The 22,313-nt window shown below is 38.0% G+C and overlaps 1 protein-coding gene across 3 annotated transcripts in view; it reads right to left on the reverse strand.

Annotated features, from left to right (window-relative positions):
• Positions 1-22,313, reverse strand: part of grm8a (glutamate receptor, metabotropic 8a) — a 237,515-nt gene that overhangs the window by 45,074 nt on the left and 170,128 nt on the right. For all 3 annotated transcript variants that reach the window (XM_032589755.1, XM_032589754.1, XM_032589756.1), the window contains exons 4-6: positions 9,591-9,726; positions 8,888-9,042; positions 6,925-7,062 (exon numbers count right to left, since the gene is read on the reverse strand). In XM_032589755.1, the coding sequence (XP_032445646.1) occupies positions 6,925-7,062; positions 8,888-9,042; positions 9,591-9,726 (429 nt within the window). The remainder of the gene's footprint in view (positions 1-6,924; positions 7,063-8,887; positions 9,043-9,590; positions 9,727-22,313) is intronic.

The following is a 22,313-nucleotide window of genomic DNA, read 5'->3' on the forward strand; positions in this document are numbered from 1 at the left end:
ATCTGACCTTTAACATAGCCACAGTTGCTCATGTGGCCCCTTGGAAACAAATAATTGCCTGTTTCTCGTCTGATGTCTTATTAACTTGTCCAGCCTGGTTTCTCACAGTTTCAGTCATTTTACATTTCTAAGCACCACAATATACAGCACAATTAAATATTCTCCAGTTGACACCATGATTTAACTAAGAAACATAAAAGAATGGCAGAAAAACATCAGTTACTTTCTTATATACATTAATATTAAAACAATTCTTAGAAGCATCTAATGGTGCATCACTGATTTTGTTGCAAAATACATTTAAAACGGCTGGATTTGCAACATTTTTTACGAGTGTGATTCCTGTTTCTGACTTAATCCAAGAATGGATAAAACAAATATCCTAAAATAACTATATTCTGCTATGTGTTTATGTCTGTGTTTCCAGACAGATGCCTCCAACTCAACAGAATTGCCTGTAATGGCAACAAGTAGTTTCACATCCCTACTACATCTAAAGAGGAATATCGGTGGATGTCACAGTCACGCTCTGTATTGCACAACTGCATCCCATAAATCAACCACCACAGAGGGCATCACGGGAAGCGGTTAGATAACCATGTCCTCCACAACAAAATGGAAAAAAGGATCATTTCTCTGCAGGTAAATGGCACTTCAGCTCCTCAACTTTTACTTTTTCACTGCATGAAACTGTGCTAATGTGTGTCTCTTTGCAAACTGCCCTCTTGTTGTCTACAAAAACATCTAGTTTCTATCGCAGAGAGAAACCTTAGAAGTGCCATTTTTTGCTTAGTAAGAAATGTGCGGATGTGCTCAAAAGACAAGAACATCAAACTATCGCTTAGTAGCTTTTAGAAGATAAATTCACCATTAATAACTCTCTCCAAAGTATTAATTATTGATGGTAAATGGGGGAAATATAAAGCTCCCAGTGAGTGTGTGTGGGTGTCTGCAGACAAGCATTTCCCAAGACTCCCTGTTTGCCAAAGAGAGAGTAAAGCTACACCATTAACTTCTGCTGGTATCTAAAAAAAAAATCTCATAATAAATAATTTTTAAAAAGTAAAGTTAATCCAAAAACTTGAACATCCCTGAGTCCCTAGTCTCACACCAGAAATTATCTTTAAAAATTTTTTTATGCATGGTAATCAGTGGGCAGTCGTGTTCATGCATCTAAGCTACTTAATCACTCCATATGCTGACACCTACTGGCCAATCAGTGGACATTCACAAAATATGTCTGCATGTCACATGGAAGGTGATTGACAAAAAGGCAGAACACCCGGAGACTACATGTCAGGTAAAGAAAAGAATGGAAATTGAGCAGAAATTACTTAAGGACTAACAAAACTGTTAAAAAGTGTAATATTTTACCCGGACTTTTTACCAATGAGTTGATAAACAGCGCAAAATAGAAAAAAACAAAACAAAACAAAAAAAACAGGATTTAAATGCACAAGACAGGCTGGTTTGACTATTTTAGAAATGGCTTAACTACTAAGAGGCTTACATATTTCCATCTCTGTCAGGTTTACAGAGAATGGCTGGAAAGAGAAAATATCCAGACACACAGGCAGTTGGGTGGGCAAAAATATCTTGACATCTGGGGTCGGAGGGGAATGGGAAGACTTGTTCCAAATCATAAAAAAATACACTTGGTCACATTTTAAATTGTTTTCCTTGTCATTCTGTTTAATTGCATATGACATCTCTAGCTGTTACTGGACCTATCAACTCCAGCATGCAAAACCTGCCTCATTCATAATAACTGAGGCCGGCTACTGCAAACTACCATACACAGCTTCATGAAATATACATCATTACAAATTGCTTTGCAAATGGCTTTTCAGAAAGCTCCATAAACAGCAGACTTGAAGAGTTAACCATCATCACTGCAAGATGTAAGCTTAAGCTCAAGATCTCATTTATTTGTTTTGTCAAAATAATGCATTGAGTTAAACAAACTCCAAGAAACCAGATTTTTTTTTTTTTGGTTGACTACCACTCAATCGAATCTCTAGTAAAAAAAAAAAGCTAATTTTTAGTAGAAGATAAATTATTTTTGTGAAATCAAATACATCACTTGTTATGAGATTTTTTTTTATGTTCTCAAGAGTTCACTAAAATTTTTCTTTAAAAACCAAGAACTCTGAAGGTCGACTTATTTCGATGCCAGAGAAGAAGCGAAGCATATGCAGACCAAAGTAGTTAAAAAAAAAAAAAAAGAGACAAAATATAGACATCACTCATTCCCCAGAGAGCAACATGTCGCAACCCACACAGGCAAAGAGACAACTGCCAGTATTGTACCAACCTTGTTTCCTCTTCACAGAACACTTTGTTTCGTTTTTGTGTTTACCGGAGGCTTGCATCTCCTGTCACACTGGATGTTGTTGCTCTCTGTTGCACTGAATCCACCGGTGGAAAAAAAAAAAAAAAGGCATGCACTAAGCGAGCATGTTAATGTGTTTTAACTCTAGTTTTCTCTCCCTCTGTTAGTATGCATAACATCATGTGTTGCTGTCCAGGTGAGAGCAGGCTGAGGCAAGAACCTGTGGTTATTTTTAAAAAGATCAGTTTAAATCAGCGTACTGGGAAGGTTTGGAAAAAGAGGAGCGGGTTCATTGTGCAAACCGTGATCATTGAACTTTAGAAACAAAAGGGCGGGCACAATATTGGCATGTAGAAATGTGTAAGGACATGGATTCAGTCGACGCACACAACCCTCAGAGATTTGACTAAAAACACTCCAGTTATATTTAGACATGTTCTGCTCTTCTGTCTCTTTGCTCCAAATAGGAGCTGGTATACTAACAAACACAAGTGTGGTCCAACAGCTCTCTGACCAGAAATCATTGCACATACATACATAAAAAAAGTTTAAAAGAATGAACTTGCCAAGAGAACACAGACACCTGAGTCTACAAAAAAAAGTTAAAAAAAATAAAAATAAGCATGGTGGTAGGGGTAATCAACACATACCGTAGCTTGTGCCCTCGTTCAGGATTTTTATCTGCAGGCGCTGGGGATACAAGTGTGTCTGAGTATGTGGGCTTATCTGTGATCTGCTGTCTGCCGTAGTCAGCTTCTCACCCTGGCATCTATTTTTTTTATTTTATTTTATATTTTTATTTTACCAGACCTCATTCTTTCAGTATCACAGCATTTTTGCTTGAGCATCTGAGTGGACCGAGCTGATGTGCTCATCAGCGGTGTCTCGAAGTCTGAGAGCCTGGGATTTCCTTTTTAATTTTAATTTTTTTAAAAATTATTATTATTTTTGCATGTGTGCATGTTTTTCGCTGACTGAGAGAAAGTGAAGTGATGAAAGCTGAAAGGCTTGGTAACGCACTCTGAGGAATCATTCAAACTTATGTCTCAGATCTGAGTCGCTTGGAGAAGTTACCAAAGAAATAAAAGCCAAAAGAAGCTGAGTGGAAGCACAGGTTGTTTGGGCTTTTATAAAACAACCTGTGCTTCCACTCAGCTTCTTTTAACTAGTTCAGTGGGGGATCAGTTTTCTTTCATTTCCAGACGATTTTAAATAGACATGCCCTGACCTGCTTCTTCTGCATCAACTCGGGCTTCATATCTCAGTATTTTTAAAGAATTGGTATTTAAGACACTGACTTAAGACAAGCCCTGATATCTGTTGTTGGTCCACTGGTAATTTGTTTCTCTGCCACAGCTCCAGTAAGCGGTAGGAGCTCATTCTGCACTGAAGGTTAAAAAAATAAAATAAAAAAATAAAAAATTTATGCATGGCTTTCAAAATTTCCTTATTAAATACACTTTTTTGTAATTCAAAAGAAAAACTATTGGCTTCTGCATATTCTTGGTGTTTAATGCCTTGTGACCTGCTCTTTGCTCTATCCTTAAATGAAACAATGTTAATTGAATTTTATGACGTCCAAAGTAAAGCACAAAGATTTTAGAGAACATTGTTTTTTTAAAGTTTTGCCTGCACACAATTGAATAGAATCACATTTAAATATGCTTTGAGCTGAATTATCAATAAGTTGATTTAAAAAAAAAACCCAAAAGTGAGTAAACATGATGGTGGTAGTTTAGCACTTTAGCCAACTTCTCCTCATAAAATCATTCTCAACAGGATCAAGATGAGACTTTTGAGAATATTGTTGCTGTATGTGTCATGTCAGAAGCATCTTTGGAAAAGGTTTTATGTTACTTTTATGTTTGTGTAGTGATATTATATTGTACAGTACACACTAACAAATGGTATCCAAACTGTAGAGAAGATCTACCTGGTGACTATCTGTGCGGCACCGCCCTCCTGTTTATGACTTTTAGTAGAGAAGTGTTTGAAGACCTATCTTACGCTGGTCTGCTTCTTGATATGCACAAGTGTCACATGTGAGACAGTACAGTGACAGTCCTCTGAAGGACTGTCACTACACATGACTGGTTGAGCTGCCGCGGTCTGTTCCCAGCTGAGACGATGGCTCCCCACCTGGGGCTGGCCTGTGGTGGGGGATAGAGGAGGGATTCCACTGTCAGCAGGCAGGACTCCCTATGGTGGCCCCTGGCTCTGTCTCTGTACTATTTTGGCAAGGGGGTGGTGTTTTGGGAATGACCTTGGGGGCTCTGTTGGGGTTGTGTGTGGGTTTGTTCGACTGAGACCTCTGTCCTTGCTGTTGGTGGGTTACTGGATGATGGCCCATCTTCCTCAAGGGTGGTGTTGAGCTGATTGTGGGTCCCGGGGATTTTCTAATTCCCCTGGGCTGTCTTGCCAGTTTGGACTGCACGGGGCCCTGACTTCATCTGATCCCGGATTTCTGCAGTGAGCTTTGTGGCTGCCTACTGGGTGATTGGTTCTCACTGCTCCATAGCAAGACTGCTCTGCAGTCTTGCTGCTAGATGCCTTGTGTCTTTTCCTGCACACCTGCTGCTCCTTTGCCTCGGGTTCCCCCCTCTGTCAGGTATATGCTGTTCAATAGATGTGCCAACGGTAGCTGTGACCCTCATTGATCCATCAAGGGCTTACCCTTCTTCCCACTCTTATGAATTACCAGGTAACATATTCATACATGCACACACACCATTACCCTTTTCTTCCTCACAAAGTGTTGTTCAGTGTCTATTTCCTTTCTCTTTTCCACTGTGCAGCCACACGGTCTAGTTCATATAATAAAATTGATTATGTAACGGGGGCAGTATCTCAAAATCCATTGTTTTAGGAGTAAAAGACCCCTTACACAAATAACACTAAGCTTTTTCATGTGATATGCTATAAATGTCAGAACAGGACACATCAAAAAAGGGCTCTGACTGTATCTGGGACAAAACCCTGTTTGGACATATCGAATAGTGACCTAATAGTAATCTAATTGGGACATATCTAATAGTGACCTAATAGTAATCTAATTGGGACATATCTAATAGTGACTCTTGTTGAGTTGTCCCACTTTCAGACACCTTCCTTGCAGAACCCACCATTTATAATTTGTAATGTGCAAAACTATTAACAAATTATTATGGAAATACTAAAGATGGCGTATTTTTTCTTTAAACATCCTCAAAGGTTTAAAACTTTCACTTTTGATACTTTAAGTACAATTTGTTTTAAGCTTCACTCATTCACCAACACATTTTTATTTCTTTTTAAAGTAGAATCCTCTTTCACTGTGTAACCAAACTCCATAGATAGGCTGCTGAACTTGTTTTAAGATGTAGGCGAGGGACAAAGTTGTAATTGTTTTAGGGGCACCACTACATGCACTAGATATGATACAGCATTGCAATTTCAATTTTATAGGACTCTCACACTTCTTGTGTAAAAGGCTTGATATATGGTATTAAAACATAATGTGAAAAAAGATCTGATTTCCCTTAACAATTTTGTCAAAATTCATTAGTTTTTCCACTTTTCTAATCCTCATTTGACATCTATGCTTTATGTCATAACATTTCTTGTTAATGTATAATCCTTCTGCCTTTTCCATTGTTTTGAGGAAAACATCTTTCACATCGCCCGTCTGTTATAGAAAAGCAACATCTAGTTTTCATTCCTAGTTTTCATTTCAGCATGTTCCCATCATCTATGTCAGAACGGCAGTGAGGTGGCTGCTGAAAGTACTTGGAATTAATGAACTCTAGCACATGATTAAAGGACCCTGGACATGTACAAGTTGACGCGCACAGACGCCACGGAGGAAGCAGTAGGCGGTCAATGGGAGTTGCAGACCTTACAAACCTAATTATGTGAATTAATGGCAGGCATCAGTCAGGGAGTATGCAGTGTGTCACACTTAAGAACATGCAGGTCCAATCGACCAGAAACGAAAGTGCAGAGATCACACCAACTGGTCATGTCCCAGTGTGTCGCTGCATCCGCTCCTGGCTCAGTTCTTTGGTTTGGTGAAACGGCAATAAAGCTTAAAGGCTCAAACGTGTTTCACACAAACAGTGCAAACTCATAACAGCAGGAGATTCCAACACAGATAAAAAGTTATTTCCTTTTCTTGATACATTCAGTAGATGTTGCATTTTGTTCAGGCTCTCAAAACTGTCAATGTACAATAGAAAGGGACTCATTCAGGAAAATCCTTTAAGAATTGGACGATATTAACCTATTTTCATAAAGTGTAAAGGATGAAGCAGCCCGTGTTGATTTTAAAAGCTTGAATCATCGGTCCTGTTTGTATCAATGACACTGAAGACATCCATGAATTATGTTAGAGTAGGTCTCCTCAGTTATGGAAAAATTATTATGATTTATGATTTAGTTATATTAAAACCTAAATAATTTAAAATGATTACTCATTAACCTTAAAAAAATAATAATAATCTATTTCACTCAAAATGTGAATTGCTGTGTACCTGAATTTTTTTCTAATACGCTCTTGGTGAATTTCCTCTAAAATAAAATCACACAATAGCAAAAACACAAGTGCTGTGTCTTACCTGTGCACTTCTTCAGCGCACTGGTCCGTTTGCCGTGCATCCCGAGCCTGCAGTCGAAGTTTTCCTCCCAGAACTCAGCAAACCAAACATTTCTTCTGTTGTTGGACAGAGATCGGCTGCGGAAATACCGGTCAAATGCTGCACGGAAGACAGAGAGGCCAAAAGTTAAAGAAGCACACAGGATTTGAAGAGCGGAGACTGAATCATCATCACTGACGAAAAAGGGGGGCATGAGAGGTCTTTAAATGAGCATGTGATGGGGCTCAGAACTTGTACTGAGCTTACCTGAAATGCTAAAAGTATTCTCAGCAGTAAAACACATTTTGACATGAAAAATAAAAACAATTAATAGCCACTATGTGATTTTGAGGATGAGTATCTCTGAGAGCAAGGAGAACAAACATCTCCTTCCTCCTTGGCACTTTCACAAAAGTTTGCCTACTTGCCCAGTTTAATAAAACAGAAGATGAAAAATAGTAAAAGCTTTCCTAACACATATGAATGGAAAAAGCAGATGGCTTATGGTAGGATAGGATGACCAGATCACTTTAAAAAACAGAATATTGTTCCCATGGAGGCTGAAACGAATAAGGCAATTTAAGCCGATCGTCCAACACAAACATACCGAGGTTAAACTGCAACGGTACATGTCACAACATCCAATGCACAGTGAGAAACTATCAAATTGACTGAGACACCCTGTGCCATGTGTGACTCGGTGTATAAGCTGACGAGCGCTGCCTCGATTGATCTCATCTGCTGTCACAGATGTGGATTCTGTGCGTACCTGTTCAGCTTTACAGATAGACAGACTGCTGGGAACAGTGGGTTTACTCCATGTGCAACTCGACGGGAAGCACATGTCATGTGGGATCACCCACCTCCTACTGTGATAGCAGATGTGCTCAAAAACGGTAACATAAGCGTCCCTTCTGTCAAAAACCATGAAGGGGGAAAAAAAATCGTCACACGCTAACAAACTTTTCGTGTCAAAGTGTGGGGATTATTCTTTAAGAAAGAGTAGGGTTTTTTTCCACCTGATGAATGCTTTTTATTTTTTTTATTTCTTATTGTGTTTTCCTCCAAAACATTTTTGTGAACCTTTTCAATAAAAACGATGCATATAAAAAAATTTACATTTCTGTAGTCTAGTCTCCAATGCACCATACTTATAAATGTTAAAAGTTAAAAATGCTTTTTAACTTCTTAGAAAGTGACAGTAAACCTGAGATTTACATCAATGATTAATAAAATCACACTTTTCTCCTATGGGCTTCTCATACAAGTTATAACCCAATATTTTATCTGCTGCTGCAATTCCTTAATGAAGTGCTTGGGTCAAAGCAAAAACTCTTGTTTTACACTTGAAGAAAGCCACACCAACCATTTTCCCTGTTTCAAGGCCAGATGATAGATGAAGTAACCTTTAAATATGTTACTTCATCTTTTAAAACTTGCATATTCACATTTTTAAAAGTTGGAAAGAACATTAGATAATATTAATAGCAAACACATGAAGAAAAAGTGGGATTAAATCTGCTGCTTTACCGACATTTTGACTTCATGCTGCAAAAAGCAAATATTTAAAGCTTTGCACAGCATCCATAGCTGGATTTTTGGTTATATTGCTATTTATTTGCATTTTTATTAAATATGTTAAATGTTTGTGATTAACTATTTCATCCTTTGTTACACTCATCTCCAAAACGACAACAGTTCGTCCTTTATTATTTATTACCCAGCTTAACTTTTTAAGTTGAGCTATTCATTAATATATCAAAGGCCAACATATTTAAGAAAAGTCTTTGATTATTTAAGTTACCAAATCTCTTCTAAGGCTTTTGTTACAATTTGACCCTCCAGGGACTTTCAACAAGAACCAGTTAAGGCCAAATGTATGACATTATACCAATCCACCTTTTCTGATTTTTCAGAACTTGACAAGTTCAAATTAAACTCTTACCATCCACAGACACTCGTTTGGGTAGGATAGTGATGGCTCCCTCGGCAACCATCTCTTGGCCAGTCACGGGAGAGCTCTTGGACCCCCAGCTGTCTGATCCAACCCACAAGAAGTGACCAGTCTGGTTGCTTCTTTTAGCAGCATCAAGAACTCGCCTATTAAAAGAAGATGACAATTAAAATTATGGCATGTACTTCAGTTCTAACACTGCTGATAGTGTTATGCGGTTTAATTGAAAGAAGACAATTGTCTCCCTACTTAATAAATGTGACATAGCAAGATTAAATACGTCAACCTAACACAATCACAGTCATGTGAAAGTCCTTGTTCCTTCTATTTTGATTGATGCAACAGCTGTCCTGTGTCTGTGAATTAGAAGTGTCTGTCTTGCGTGGCTTGTGACATTTCATTTTGGCCACTTTTCCAAAAAAAACAAAAAACAAAACCAAATTTGCAAAAAGAAAAACAAAAGTTCAAAACTTGGGGAATTTTGAAAATAATGTCTCAGAAACCTTATCCTTGATCTGCCTAGAGTGTTCCTTGGTCTTCATGATGCAGCTTGTTCACTAATGTTCTCCAACAAACCTATGACACCTTCATAGACAGTATGCACTTATTGTCAAATGTGGAATGAATACTTTTCCAAAACCCCGTAATTAAGGGCTTTGTAAAAGGTGTAGGGATAAAATTGTGAAGTACAAACCGTATGTCATCTTCATTGGCAAACATGATGATGGCCCTGGCATTGGAAGTCTCCATTAGTCGCCTGATGATCTTATCAAACTCCCCCACTCTTGGCTCCCTCGGGATCTTTAAAGACTGGGCAATACACACACCACCTAGGACAGAAAAACACAAAATTCACTTTTCACTTTACAATCACCAGATTCTACTCTTCGTTCCATACTCGTCGGTCAATCCTGTCTGGATTGAATGCCCTCACTGTCGACGTCTCTGATGAGGCGCACAACAGTGGACGGTTAGAATGGCAGGAGAAGCAGAAAGCAGAAAAGGCAATGAATTCTAGGTGGGAAGGTGTCACAGTACTGACAGAAGGAGTTCAATGCTGAGTGTATAAGAGAAAACTAGCAGAGACTCACAAAAATCAGCTTAAAACAAATAAATGTATGCCACTGTTTGCATATGGGGGACAGGAAACAATCGTCAGTAAAGGTGAAACATACATGAGACCACATCGTGATTCCTGTCCTCCTTGGAGCAAATGCATCTGGAAAAATCTTTGCCAAGGCCAAACTGGTAATCAGCTCATTTACATTTTGCTCAGTGTAATTATTTTATTCACAATGCGCAGCATTAATTTGTTAGCCTGCTAATTTTCCTGTCCTTTTTTGCCTTGGTTTCAGACGCACGCCTCCATACACACACACACACACACACACACACACACACACACACACACAAACACACACACACACACACACACACACACACACACACACACACACATCAGTCCAACACTAATCCAGACTTTATATGTTAAAGCTTCAAACTGGTAATTGGCTTTGTTGAATTATACTGTTAGCTCCAATCAAAGAAAAGAGAAGGAATTGTTTTCCACAGAAGACAAAAAAAAACAACACATCTTTATGCATTTGTCTTCATGTTCCTTTTTTGTCTTCTTGCCTCCCTGTGTGAGTGAGTGTAGAAAGAGGGTGACTGATATCTCCCTGCCTGTTCCAGCCCATTTATCGAACATCTGTACAGTCTGTCGCTTTCACTATATTGCAATCCTTAATCAACATACAGTCACATTGATACCCAGGCAGGCACACACACCAGAGTGCATGACTGCTAAAACAAATTCTCATTAGCCTCAAATTAAAAGCCTCTCAAGGCTAATTACAAAAGTGACAAAAGCTACACAGACGCCCCATCATCCAACCCCTCCCATAAACACCAAACGCCCAACCCAACATGAGGCTCAACTCAGAATGAAAAAGCATCTCTGTATATTCTAAGTAGATTGTCTCGATAAAAAGTTTAACTCAGGCAGAACAGGGATTTGAATGTCTAAAGACGGTTTTGACTTAGCTTTACATTTTTTCCTTAAAAACACTTAAGCCTTAAAATGTGTCCTGGCATGACTTGGTCTCTGTCAACAAATATCCTCATTTGATGGAGCCGCCATTACCATGCTTTTAACTAAAGATTTGCTTCTCCCGTTACTATTGTGTTTTTCCCATAAATTATGAGGATTCTGACCCACTACCTACGGTTTATGGTTCTTCAAGTCTATTTTTCAAATTCTTGCAATGAGCGTTAGTGTGATATGATTAAGGCAACATTTACAGAGTAATGCACTGAAAGTAATTTGGAATCCAACAATGATTTCAGAATTCACTTTTAGACCAAGACCATCAATTCTAAACCTGTGAAGCTGACAACTATTTCCATGAAGTTGCCTCAAGTCCTATTGGTTGGTCAAAACATTTTACCTTTTGAAATATGGAGGTCATAATTTTGTTAGCCCCTATGTTTTTCTTCTATTGTTCCACAGGCCTGTGCTTGATGAAATTCTCCCTCATAGGTACTTTGTCAACCCTATGACTCTTTTTTCTTCTTTGCACATTTACAACTAGCTAACAGAAGTAAGATTGGTGTGACATCTATCTAGCCAATAACCGAGGTGCCAAAAGATGACAAAGCTGCAGGATGCTTGCTCGGACATATAATTTTTAATTGAATGAATGTGAACTGAGTTAAATTGGGTTGTTTTGTTTTTAATGAGAAGACAATGTAGTTTGGTACGCTATACTAACAGATTTAGAAGCTACAGAAAGGTTACAGCTATGACTTGGGTTTTCCTGGTTCCTGTTATCCTTTTCTTTCCTTCCCAATCTATTGCAACTGTTTCACCCCACCCAGTTTGCTGCTTAAATCTTTATGCCTTTAATTCATTTAACTCAGTTATATGACAGTCAACAAGTTTGTTTGGACAGCATTTTACAGAACCAAGCTACCACCACAATGCAAGGCAACCAGACCCGCCATATATTTTGCTTACGCTGCAGGAGCACCGTAAAAATACTATTATATTTTATATTTATTGAGATTATATTGGTTGTTGTTTGACTATGAATCTTTGAGTCTCTAAAAAATATTCCTCCACAAATGAAACTTGTTTGTTATAAAATAGGTTACATCATATTGCAACATTTATTTATAACCTTTTTTAACAGCAGGTTTTTAATGGCAGCTTTGCATGAAAAACATTTGAATATAAGTGATCAAATAATTATTTTGTGCCATCAACCCCAGCAGCCATCTGAAGTGAGTTTGTTCGAACAAACCTACACACACAAATACACGCACACAGACAGATATAACTTTCAGGTCGCTGCCACCATCACTGGAAGCTCTAAAGCTCACTTTGCCAGAGAGCAGCTTCTTAAAATTGAACATCAGTTACTCATAAAAGATGCTAAAGCATCACAGGATTGGTTCAAAATTAAAAAATAAATTAAAAATATGGAGAATAATAATCAGTCATTTTTTTTAAGGATGCTTGTGGGTGGTGAAAAGCTGCTACCAATCAAAAATAGATGTATGCATTTAATTTTCCATGATACATTTTAGCACAGCATTGGTTTTAAATGTTAAGCTTATGTACACAGCCTAATCGGAATATTTTTTTTCCCCCAAGCCTAACTCTTTTCCATATGAAGTACGTTGGCCGAAGGCATGAGATATTCCAATAACGCGAGCAGTAAACACACTATTTGTCAGCCAGCATGCTGTCATTGGATTAAATCTCAATCAGTCATATTTAGAGCAATCAATTAGAGACACTGGCTGAATCGATTTTTAGTTTTAACCTAAAGCAGTAGTTGTCTTCTCAATAAATGAAGGCTCATGCTGTGGCTGATTGTGCACAAATTGAATCATTTATTATCATTCGATGGCATAACATCACACGCTGGGCAAACTAATATGAGCTTATTCAAAATTCCTCTTCATTTACTTCAGATAAAGCCGTTATCGGTTTGCAGGATAAATCAGCTTTGCCGAAAAATCCCCATTCGCAATGCACTTATGTTTAAAGGGCTGAATAAAAATTCTACATTCACTTGACACGAAGGGAATGAGCTGCCAGGCGGTCACCTGTAGCCTGCATGACGGGGTCGGCTTAAGGTAAAAGAAAGCTGTGGCTGGTTGAGGTCGCCTTGTTTTCCTGACTTCACAAATTACTTTTTGAAAAATGCACCAGTTCTACAAATACTAAGAAAAAAACCCTCCACAGCTTCTAAGCTATGTTAACAGACCCATCGCTTTAAGCCAATTTAATAATTCCTGCTGCTTGTTTCTAAGCTAGAAACATTTTAAAGCACATGCTAAATGTTTCTAAATAGATCAGAGAGCAAAAGCGAGACTTTTCTTTTTTTTTTTCTACCATTGCTTATAATTGCAACATCAAAAATTGGTCCATGAAGTGGAATGTAGAATATGAAATAAGCCAAAGGCAATACGCAGAATGGGCTACAAAGTTGCATCATTGTGAAGAAAAAGGGAAATATCAGTTTTAAAAAATGAATCACAAATAAAAAATGTTAAAAATGTGGTGTCCAGTGCCTTCAACGGAGTTCTAAAAAAATTTTTTAATTAAATAATACAATCCCAATCAAGGACAATCTAAATAGGAGGAAAGTGGTGCTCTAGTGGAGGTGGGTCCAAAACTGATGCACCTGCATCATAAAAGCAACAATCATATTTAATGTCTGCCCACTGTATAGTGTCATAATTGTTCAAGTGCTCCAATGATTCCTCTCTTTCCAAAATAAGACTCATCTTTACAAGTTGTAAAGATAAACACGTTAAGTGTGTTCAACACCTCTCCAAATGAAAGCCTTATAGTTAGCAATTAAAGGCATTCTGCTTTCAGATTGAATTCTCTCTCTTGGAGGACGTGAAACTCTGCTGTCTCAGCGTTTAATTAATCTGCCTTCCTCCCACACACTCTTCTCTCGGCAACATTTCATCTCTAACCCAACGGAGACAAACACAAAGGGGGGAAAAAAACAGTGCAGGAAGGGTTTATTTTCCCTCCTCAAGCATGCTCTTTTATTCTCACTTTCAGTTTATCAAGTTTCTTAGAAATTCCTGTGGTCTTTGAAGAATGCTAATAAAGAAGTGACGACTCAATTCTAGATCACAATCAGACTATTTAGAACATTATGACCAAGTTTCTATGCGTTATTTCCTATCAGTCGCAGGATGGCAACGAACATCAGAGGATGACCAATGGTGTCTTACATCTGGATGTTAGCAGCAGATGCTTGAACATTTCAGGCAAGATATAGTGGTGAAAGTAGGTATTGAACACATTGTTTCTTGGATATCTCATGTGGGTGTTGTTACCACATCCACATCAGTGGTTGCTAAAAACCCAAAGTAATCCACACCTCCAAAAAACTCTAAACAATGTGCCCCACAAATGATCTGTTCACGTTTTAGAAGCCAGTCCTCCCTCCGGACAGTGCAGATTTAATACCAACTGATGGCCTATAAAACGGTTTCTCAGTACAAAGGCATCCAACAAGAATCATTTTATGATAGGTGAAAACAAAAAGCTCAGTTGGAGCCTTTGAAAGCTGTTTTCAGCAAAGCATACTGATTCATAGCTTATAGGTGTACTTCTAGACTACAGAGTGTTACAGTGAGCACCGCATTTGATCAGACAAAGGAATGAAACAATAATAATAATTAGCAGAATTGTCCAAGATGCTGTGACTTGCTTAGAGTTTCAGAAAGACATGGAGTTAGATATAGATTGTCTTTTTATGAAAACAATTTGACTATTTAGGCTTCACAGTTTGTCAAAATTCATATTATTTAATTTCTTAACAAGACATCATATTGACCTGATAGGCTTTCTGTCTAAGATCCTAATCACCCTATTAAACATCATTCTCGGGGGTTTGATTTTTACCAGAGCAGCTTGTGTCGACGACTTTATGAACTGGAAAAAAATAAGGATGTATTTGCAACAGCAACATAGTCAATAACCATTTATTAGTTTTCAAATATGCCAGAGTTTTTGCAGCTCTGACAGCACATTAATGTGCCTCTGATGGCAAGAGAGGGGGTTGATGACGTTCCATTGGCTTCATGCACTCATTTTCATTTACAGAGCCTTACATATTTTTTTATGGGGTACACCGCTGCTCTTTGTGTTGTGCAGATGACTTCTGTTGTCGTGTATGTGGATTTATTACCTTTTATCGTCTGCTTCTCATCTGTTTTTGTGTGCATGTTTTTTAGCTGCAACTGCTGCATTTTAAAGTTGATTTCTCACTCCTGTTGGCCACTTGTACCAATAAAACTTTTCATCATCTGTGAAGAACCTCTAATAAAAGCTGCAGAATAACCACACACCCTCACCGTTACATCCACATATTTTATAATGCATATAAGCCGGCATTAGTGTTTGAGCACACGGAGATGCTAATGTGGCCCCCTGCCGAGTGAGATGGGAAATAATGGTATTGTTATTGTTTTTATGCCGACGGAACAAGTTCTCTCTTTTTTTCTTTTTTTTTTGCATTTTTATGTTTGCTACAGCGTGAAATAAGACCTTATAACTCTAAGTACAGAAGCAGGTTGAATTCAGAGTCTCTGCCTTTAATGATTCCTCCTTTCACAATGCAGCATTGTCTCCCTCTGATTATGCCAAGTGTGTCTCTGCTACTAAGAGACTTGCACTCAATGTCAATTATTAATCTTAGCACAATATTCGGTGTCGTTGGACTACACATGAGGGTTTATGTGCCCGACAAATCCACACGGTGGGAAATTAATTTCTCCCTCCAGCTTAGCGAGCGTTGCTCAGATAAAAACCTTCCACTGCATTCACCCTCTCATGAATACCTGCCAGTGATTTGTTACTTAGACAATTTTCATGGAACCCCAAATATCGTGACACTCACTTTCTCCCCAAACCTCATTAGCGCATGCTTTAAAATTAAAGTCGCCCTCTGCTTCTCCGTGCTTTGTTCACGGCTCGCGGCACAGCAGCACGGGCCCTTTGAAGTCGCCGACTTAAGCTCGTGTGTATTCATGTGTTGGCCTCTAACACATGCTTGTGTGAGCTCCGTGCTCACCAGTAAGCATTGGACTATGTATGCAATTGATTGAACTCCACTAACTCTACTGGCTTTTAGCCTGTATTTTAGATTAAAAGGTGTGATTAATGTTCAGTTTTTTGGTTTTTTTTCCTGACCTACTCCAAAGTAAAGCTTCACTGTGGGCATGCTAATGAATCATTCACAACACCCACAGAACAGCTGTCCCAAGAAAATTTACATCCTCCCATTAAAATATGCCTTAAAGGATGCACATCTTGGAGTGTCAAATTTAGCTGGAAAATTTAGGACAGCTCTAACCTGCACCCTTTAAAAAATTGTTGCACAGTCCCGAAGCGAGCCTGGGGAAGAGAAGCCTTTTCCAGCGAATGATGGCGTTCAGCCTGGAACCACTTATAATTTGCTGATAATAAGACACACAGAGGTGCATTAGAAAAAGAACAGCAATGGTGTCGGTTTGCAGGAAGGGTAACGCGAGCTAAAGCCACGAGAACGCAGCAGTGCAGGAAACGTGCACAAGAAGTGGATTTCAAGTAGAAACAGAAGCACTGGATTACGTCTGATGGCGGATATCGCATTTCTGTATTGGTTCACACGTTGAAGTTAATTGCTTCAGGTGACGCTCAGTCCAACTAGTTTAAAACACCTACATACTGTAGAAATCTGTTTCTTATTCCAATTAAATCATACATCTAACTCAATATGACAAAAATATTTTTAAAAAGATACAGCAATTAAATTTCTCCTTCACTCTGCAACGTTTTTGTATTATTGTCTTCTCTTTATTTACCACAGAATTTCCTGTATTTTTTAATGTGCACATTTGTGCACAGTTAAATTCAACAACTATATGTTAAATTCAACATATAGTTGAATTTAACTGTAGCAGACACAAGAGGTCACAAAGTGGAGCTGTGGTTTCAAACATGTACAAGTTTGATAACAGCAGCATTCAGCTTCTATGCACCACAAATCTGGAACAAACTTCCTGAAAACTGCAAAGCAGCTGAAACACTGAGTTCCTTTAAGTCCAGACTTAAAACACACCTTTTTAGAATCACTTTGAAACATTGATGAACATTCTGATGTGTAATAATGCCTCCAGACAAAACATTTCAATTGTTGACTGTGTAATCTAAGACTTTGTAGCTTTGTGTTTTTATGATGTAAAGCACCTTGTTGCCGAAAATAAATAACAAATAAACTTGATTGATTGACTGATAACCAGTGATGTCAGTAATGCGTTACAGACTTCAGACCACTTTTTTCAGTAACGAGTAATCTAACGCGTTTCTATTTCAAATCCAGTAGTCAGACTACAGTTACTTATCGAAACCACTTTGCATTACTGTGCGTCACTATTTTCTATTGTAATTGAATTATATTTCCTCTATGTGTCTTGGGAACGCATAGAGGAAATGCGTCCCCAACTGGACAGTGTTTCTATGCGACAGTGTCAGCAGTGGCAGAAATGTAAAAAAAAAATGGAGGGAGATGCGTATTTTGTTGAAAAGGAACTATTTTGAGTTTCGGTCGCCAATTTTGTCTATTATAAGCGGCTTTGGGCTTGTTTTTTTTCTTTCTAAAGTGATACTGTCAACAATCATTGCATGGATTGTTCATTTAAAGTAGCTTCTTCTAGGAGTGGGGAAAAAAAGTAGCGTTGGTACACAGCCTTGCGCATCAAAGTAACAATGCTGGTCAGAACAAGAGCAAAAAGTAATGGATGCTGGCAGAATTGCAATTTTTGCCATATGCAGAAATGTCCCACTTCTGTGAAATATAGGCAGGTTAGAATGCCACATAGTGTTTTTAAATATCTTGGTAGGATGCTGGTTTCCTTGCAACAACTCTCAGACAGCATTTCTTCCCACTCTTCACTTGTTAAATATTCATAAATCTGTGTTTATTCACTCAAATTCAAGCAGGAGATTTCTCTATCATCATTTCTCTCTTGGGTGAAGATTTTGTTATGCACTCGTAGCAGAGTGTGATGTTCCTAGCTTTTCCCTGGTGCTCACTTTTTTTTTTTTTTACTTTTGTCTCCATATTTCTTGATTTAGGACATAAAAATGAAGAAGATTATAGTGTGAGCTACAAGCCCAATCACTTAAAATGTGAGTGGTTGATGCTGCAATAGCCTTATTCACTGAGACTGTGTGTAGATGAATTACAGTCACTCGCCTCACTCCACTTTCCTCTTAGAAATTATTTTATTGAGATGCCATTCTCAGAAAAATGTCAGGCTGCTCTTTGGTCAAACTTGAATTGTTTACTTTTTTTTATATATATATATTTTTTTGTTTTTTAAACTGGTAACATGACAATGTAGTAACTGCTATTTCCAGATCATTACAAACGTGTATTTATACAAAAAATAGCTTTTTGTTACCTATAAATATTTAAAAATAGAATACTCAATAGACAACCCAACAAAGCTTTACTTCTTTAAGAACAGAATAAAGACAATGTCGCATTATTGACCAAACATGAGACCAACTTCTTCATCTCAATCTCTCAAGACTAGTTTATTCGCATTAAAAGTGCCTTCTCCGCCATGCTTGCTCTCTTGGTTAAATTGTGACTACCCATTATAAATCTAGTAGAAGCACATTTATTTTGTTACATGACAAATTACCAACATATTTACTGTCCGTATTAAATCTTGAAAAGTTATCTTAAGGTCTTTGTTGCTCAGGTCTGGGTCATAATGGAGGGTCTTTCTCTCTGGGAGTATAGATGTTGACATTTATATTGCTTTGTGACATGTAAGCTACTAATATAAAATATTATATATAATATGTAATATAATATAAAAAAGTGTTTTCTCCATATTTGATCTATAAATAAAGAACAATGTGCAGATTTTTTTTTTAAACCACAGTGATATGTAAAAACATAATTTTAACTTCTGACTTTGCCTACCACCTTAAAGAAGGCGTGTGTGTGTGTGTGTGTGCGTGCGTGTGGGTGTGTGTGTGTGTGTGTGTGTGCATGGGGGAGTGGCAGGTCTGTTCTCTCCACAGGAGTCTGGCAGTCTAGCTGAAGTCAGCACTTTGGACAAAGACAGGTACTGCAAGAAGTGCTGTGCATGTGTCCGATGTGCAGACTGAAATAGAACCTTTCTGAATGGGACATTTCTCTACATTTTAAAATATCTCCAAAAATAGGAAGTGCACACATGGATGGTTGAGTTTACCGCTATAACTCCAGAATACAGCAACATCTCTGCAGTATTTCTTTTTCTTTCTTTTTTTATTTACCTTTTGTAGTAGCTACAAAGTGAACAAATGATATGGATAGAGAAGGAAAGTGAAATCACAAAAGACCTCTGTAGTACTTGCATCTGCAAAACTTTGGCATGCGTTTCAGTTTTTATAATCTTGGATTAAATCCATTGACATAAAAAAGGGTATTTATCTCCCATCCACAAATCTTATACCAAGACAAAGTAGTGCATAATCATGGAGTGGACAGAAGAGGAATTGAGATAAACAAACATCTGTCACTCAGAGTAGAAACACTTATTGTAACTGGAGTATACCTGCTTTGCACGTCTGCAAATCAAAATTTATGCTTACTGTTTTTAGCAAAACAGCTCATGCTTAGATTGGATAGTGTGTCTTAATAGATTTCTTACCCAAGACTATCACTGAATTTTAAATCCTTGCTCTGAACAGGACAGTCTAACGTATAAATAAGCTTTGATCGCAACCATTTCACTTTAATTTTGTTTAGGATTATTATTCTATTGAAACATATACCTCCCCCAAAGTCTTAAAGCCTCACAGAGATGTACAATATGTTATCAAAATACTTAAAAAAACAACAAAAAAAACATTTTTGTGTGTAAAAATAATATTCTAGTGGACATGTTGGGTGCATTATAGTGTCACACAAGAAACAGAATATGGATTCATCACAACTGATATCAAAGCAATATTTAAAAGTATTAGCACAGCCGCAAGTGTGTTTTTCTCAACATTGTGCAGCCCCAGTCAAACAGTGTTTTACACAGAATTGTCCTAAATTTAGCTCCTTTCATTTTCCCATCAACTATGACCAGCTACTTTCTTTGACAGAGAAAAACATCCCCAAAGCATGATACTCCCACCAGCCGAAAAGCTGTGTTTATGGCAAGATGAAATTACAAGCAGACTATTCTAGGTGCCTGCTTAAATGTTTTGAGTTTTTTATTTGGACTTAAAAAAAATTATGGTTCATTTTGCTTCCAATTCAAAATTATCCAATACTGTGTGTTGGTCTATCACACAAAATCCCACAAATTACAAAACGGTTTTTGAATGCAAGGAAAATACAAAGAAGCACATGATTGGGGAATGCTGGTCTTACACTGCAGATGAGGTTAAGGCTAATACTAATATTTTGTTTCAAGAGTTTTTTGCCCCTTTGCTGTATATGAACAGAGACACATCTCAAACCAAATGTAATCTATGTGGGCACAAAAACTTCTAAACAGACGGGGTTTTTTTTGGTTTCTTTTGCAAACTGCTTACTATCAGTGCTGCTCTGACACTTGACGAACAAACTAGGGACTGCGTTTCGTCCAGCAGGAAACAAGTCTGTCTGCACTGACTCATCTGACCTCCTGGCACCTGTCACATATTGCCAGTACGTCCAATCAATCAGATCAATCCCAACTGGCTTCCTGCTGGGCGCGGGGAGGAATGAGCGAGACACGCGTGATTTAAAATATGGCAAGGGACAAGAACGCAGAGCTGGGAGATGAGAACCAGGACAGATGGACCGATAAGGGAAAACGGAGATGAATCAGAAGATGGGGAGGAGGAAATGGAAAGGGATGGAAAGATGAAAAGATGTATAAGGGAAGGTAGGAGACAGATAAGCAAAGGATGATTGGATGTCAGACCACAGATAAAAAGCACAAGGTCATCGTTGAGCTCAGAGATCACAATGTGGGAACATGCCTACTCCTGTGTTGGGTACACTCCATTTCCGAGTATCAGTCCCTTCCTTCAACTTCACTGACGCAACATTTTCCATCCTTTGGCTCAAAAAAGAACTTTTTTTTTTTCCCGTGGCAAGTCACCTCTTTCCCTCCTACACGGACTATTCTAGAGTAATCAGACTTCCAATTACAGCAGTGCCCTCATACTGGGGTTGTGTGTCAGTGTGCATGCCGTTCGGTGTGGGTAAATATGTGTTGGCTTCTCTGCAGCAGAAGAAAAAGAAAAGCTCACAACAAAACAGAATCAGATTCCTGCTGATGTCTGCTCCTCCCCAAATAGAATGCCCTGCTGTTTACAAGCCCAGGCCTTATCTGGGGATCAAGCATTTCAACAAAGAGGCACAAACTCACACAGATTCAAATAAAGAGCAAAAACACAAGTCTTTTCTTCTCCATCGTGGGCTAATTTTACGATGAAAGACCGATCGAAGAAAAGCACAAAATTTATAGGAAAGTGTGACCAGTTAATGTGTTGGTTGGTCAACTAATGTGGTTGTTACTGAAGAAAAATACAACACAAGCAGTTTGTATTTCTGAAACAAATGCCTCACGTATTGTAACTCCATTTGTTGTGGGCGAGACGTCGGTGATTTGTAGAACCATGTAAATTTCTTTTGGATAGTCCTTGTAGCTTTCGAAAGTTTTCACGGTTTGTCTCATTAATACAAAAGTAAAGTGTTGATTTCAGGTTCTTGAATATTTTTAGAAATGGTTTAACTACTTTTTCTGAGGTTTGTCTTAAAAATAAAAATTTCTCCGCCACAAGGTTGTGATTTTTTTTCTTCATCAGACAGCGGATTAAACATAATGCTAATCTTTTGACTGTATATTTTTTCAGAGATTTGTTCTGTGAAAAATTAAGACAATAATATTACTTGTTATTAATTTGGTATTAAGAGATGAATGTTTTTTTTTTCTGGTAAGGAGCTGCCACGAAGTATAAATCAGATTTTTACTTTTGTGTTGAATGTCCGTTTTATAATATATTTACCACAAAAGACAAAAAATAATAATAATAAAACTTTGATTTTTCTGCAAAATTCACCAACTCCACAAGTTAAGTAGTACAAGATAAGCAGTATTTCAAAAGAGCCATGTTTAGCACACTGAATGGAGGAGTCAATGTAAGACAACGTTCTAATGAAACCCCACATGCCACTGGCAGCAATTAGACTAATTTTAGTTCATACACTATTGTTAACATACTGAATGGAGTAGGTCCATGTTGCTTAACATGCTTGTGAGTCTCCACATGCTATTGAGTACATTGTAGCTTTCTTTAGCATAGATGCTAATTTTTAGCATCAGAACAATGGGCACACTTTGGCAGGCCCCG

Source organism: Xiphophorus hellerii, chromosome 17, assembly GCF_003331165.1.
Source record: "Xiphophorus hellerii strain 12219 chromosome 17, Xiphophorus_hellerii-4.1, whole genome shotgun sequence".
NCBI classification, from domain to species: domain Eukaryota; kingdom Metazoa; phylum Chordata; class Actinopteri; order Cyprinodontiformes; family Poeciliidae; genus Xiphophorus; species Xiphophorus hellerii.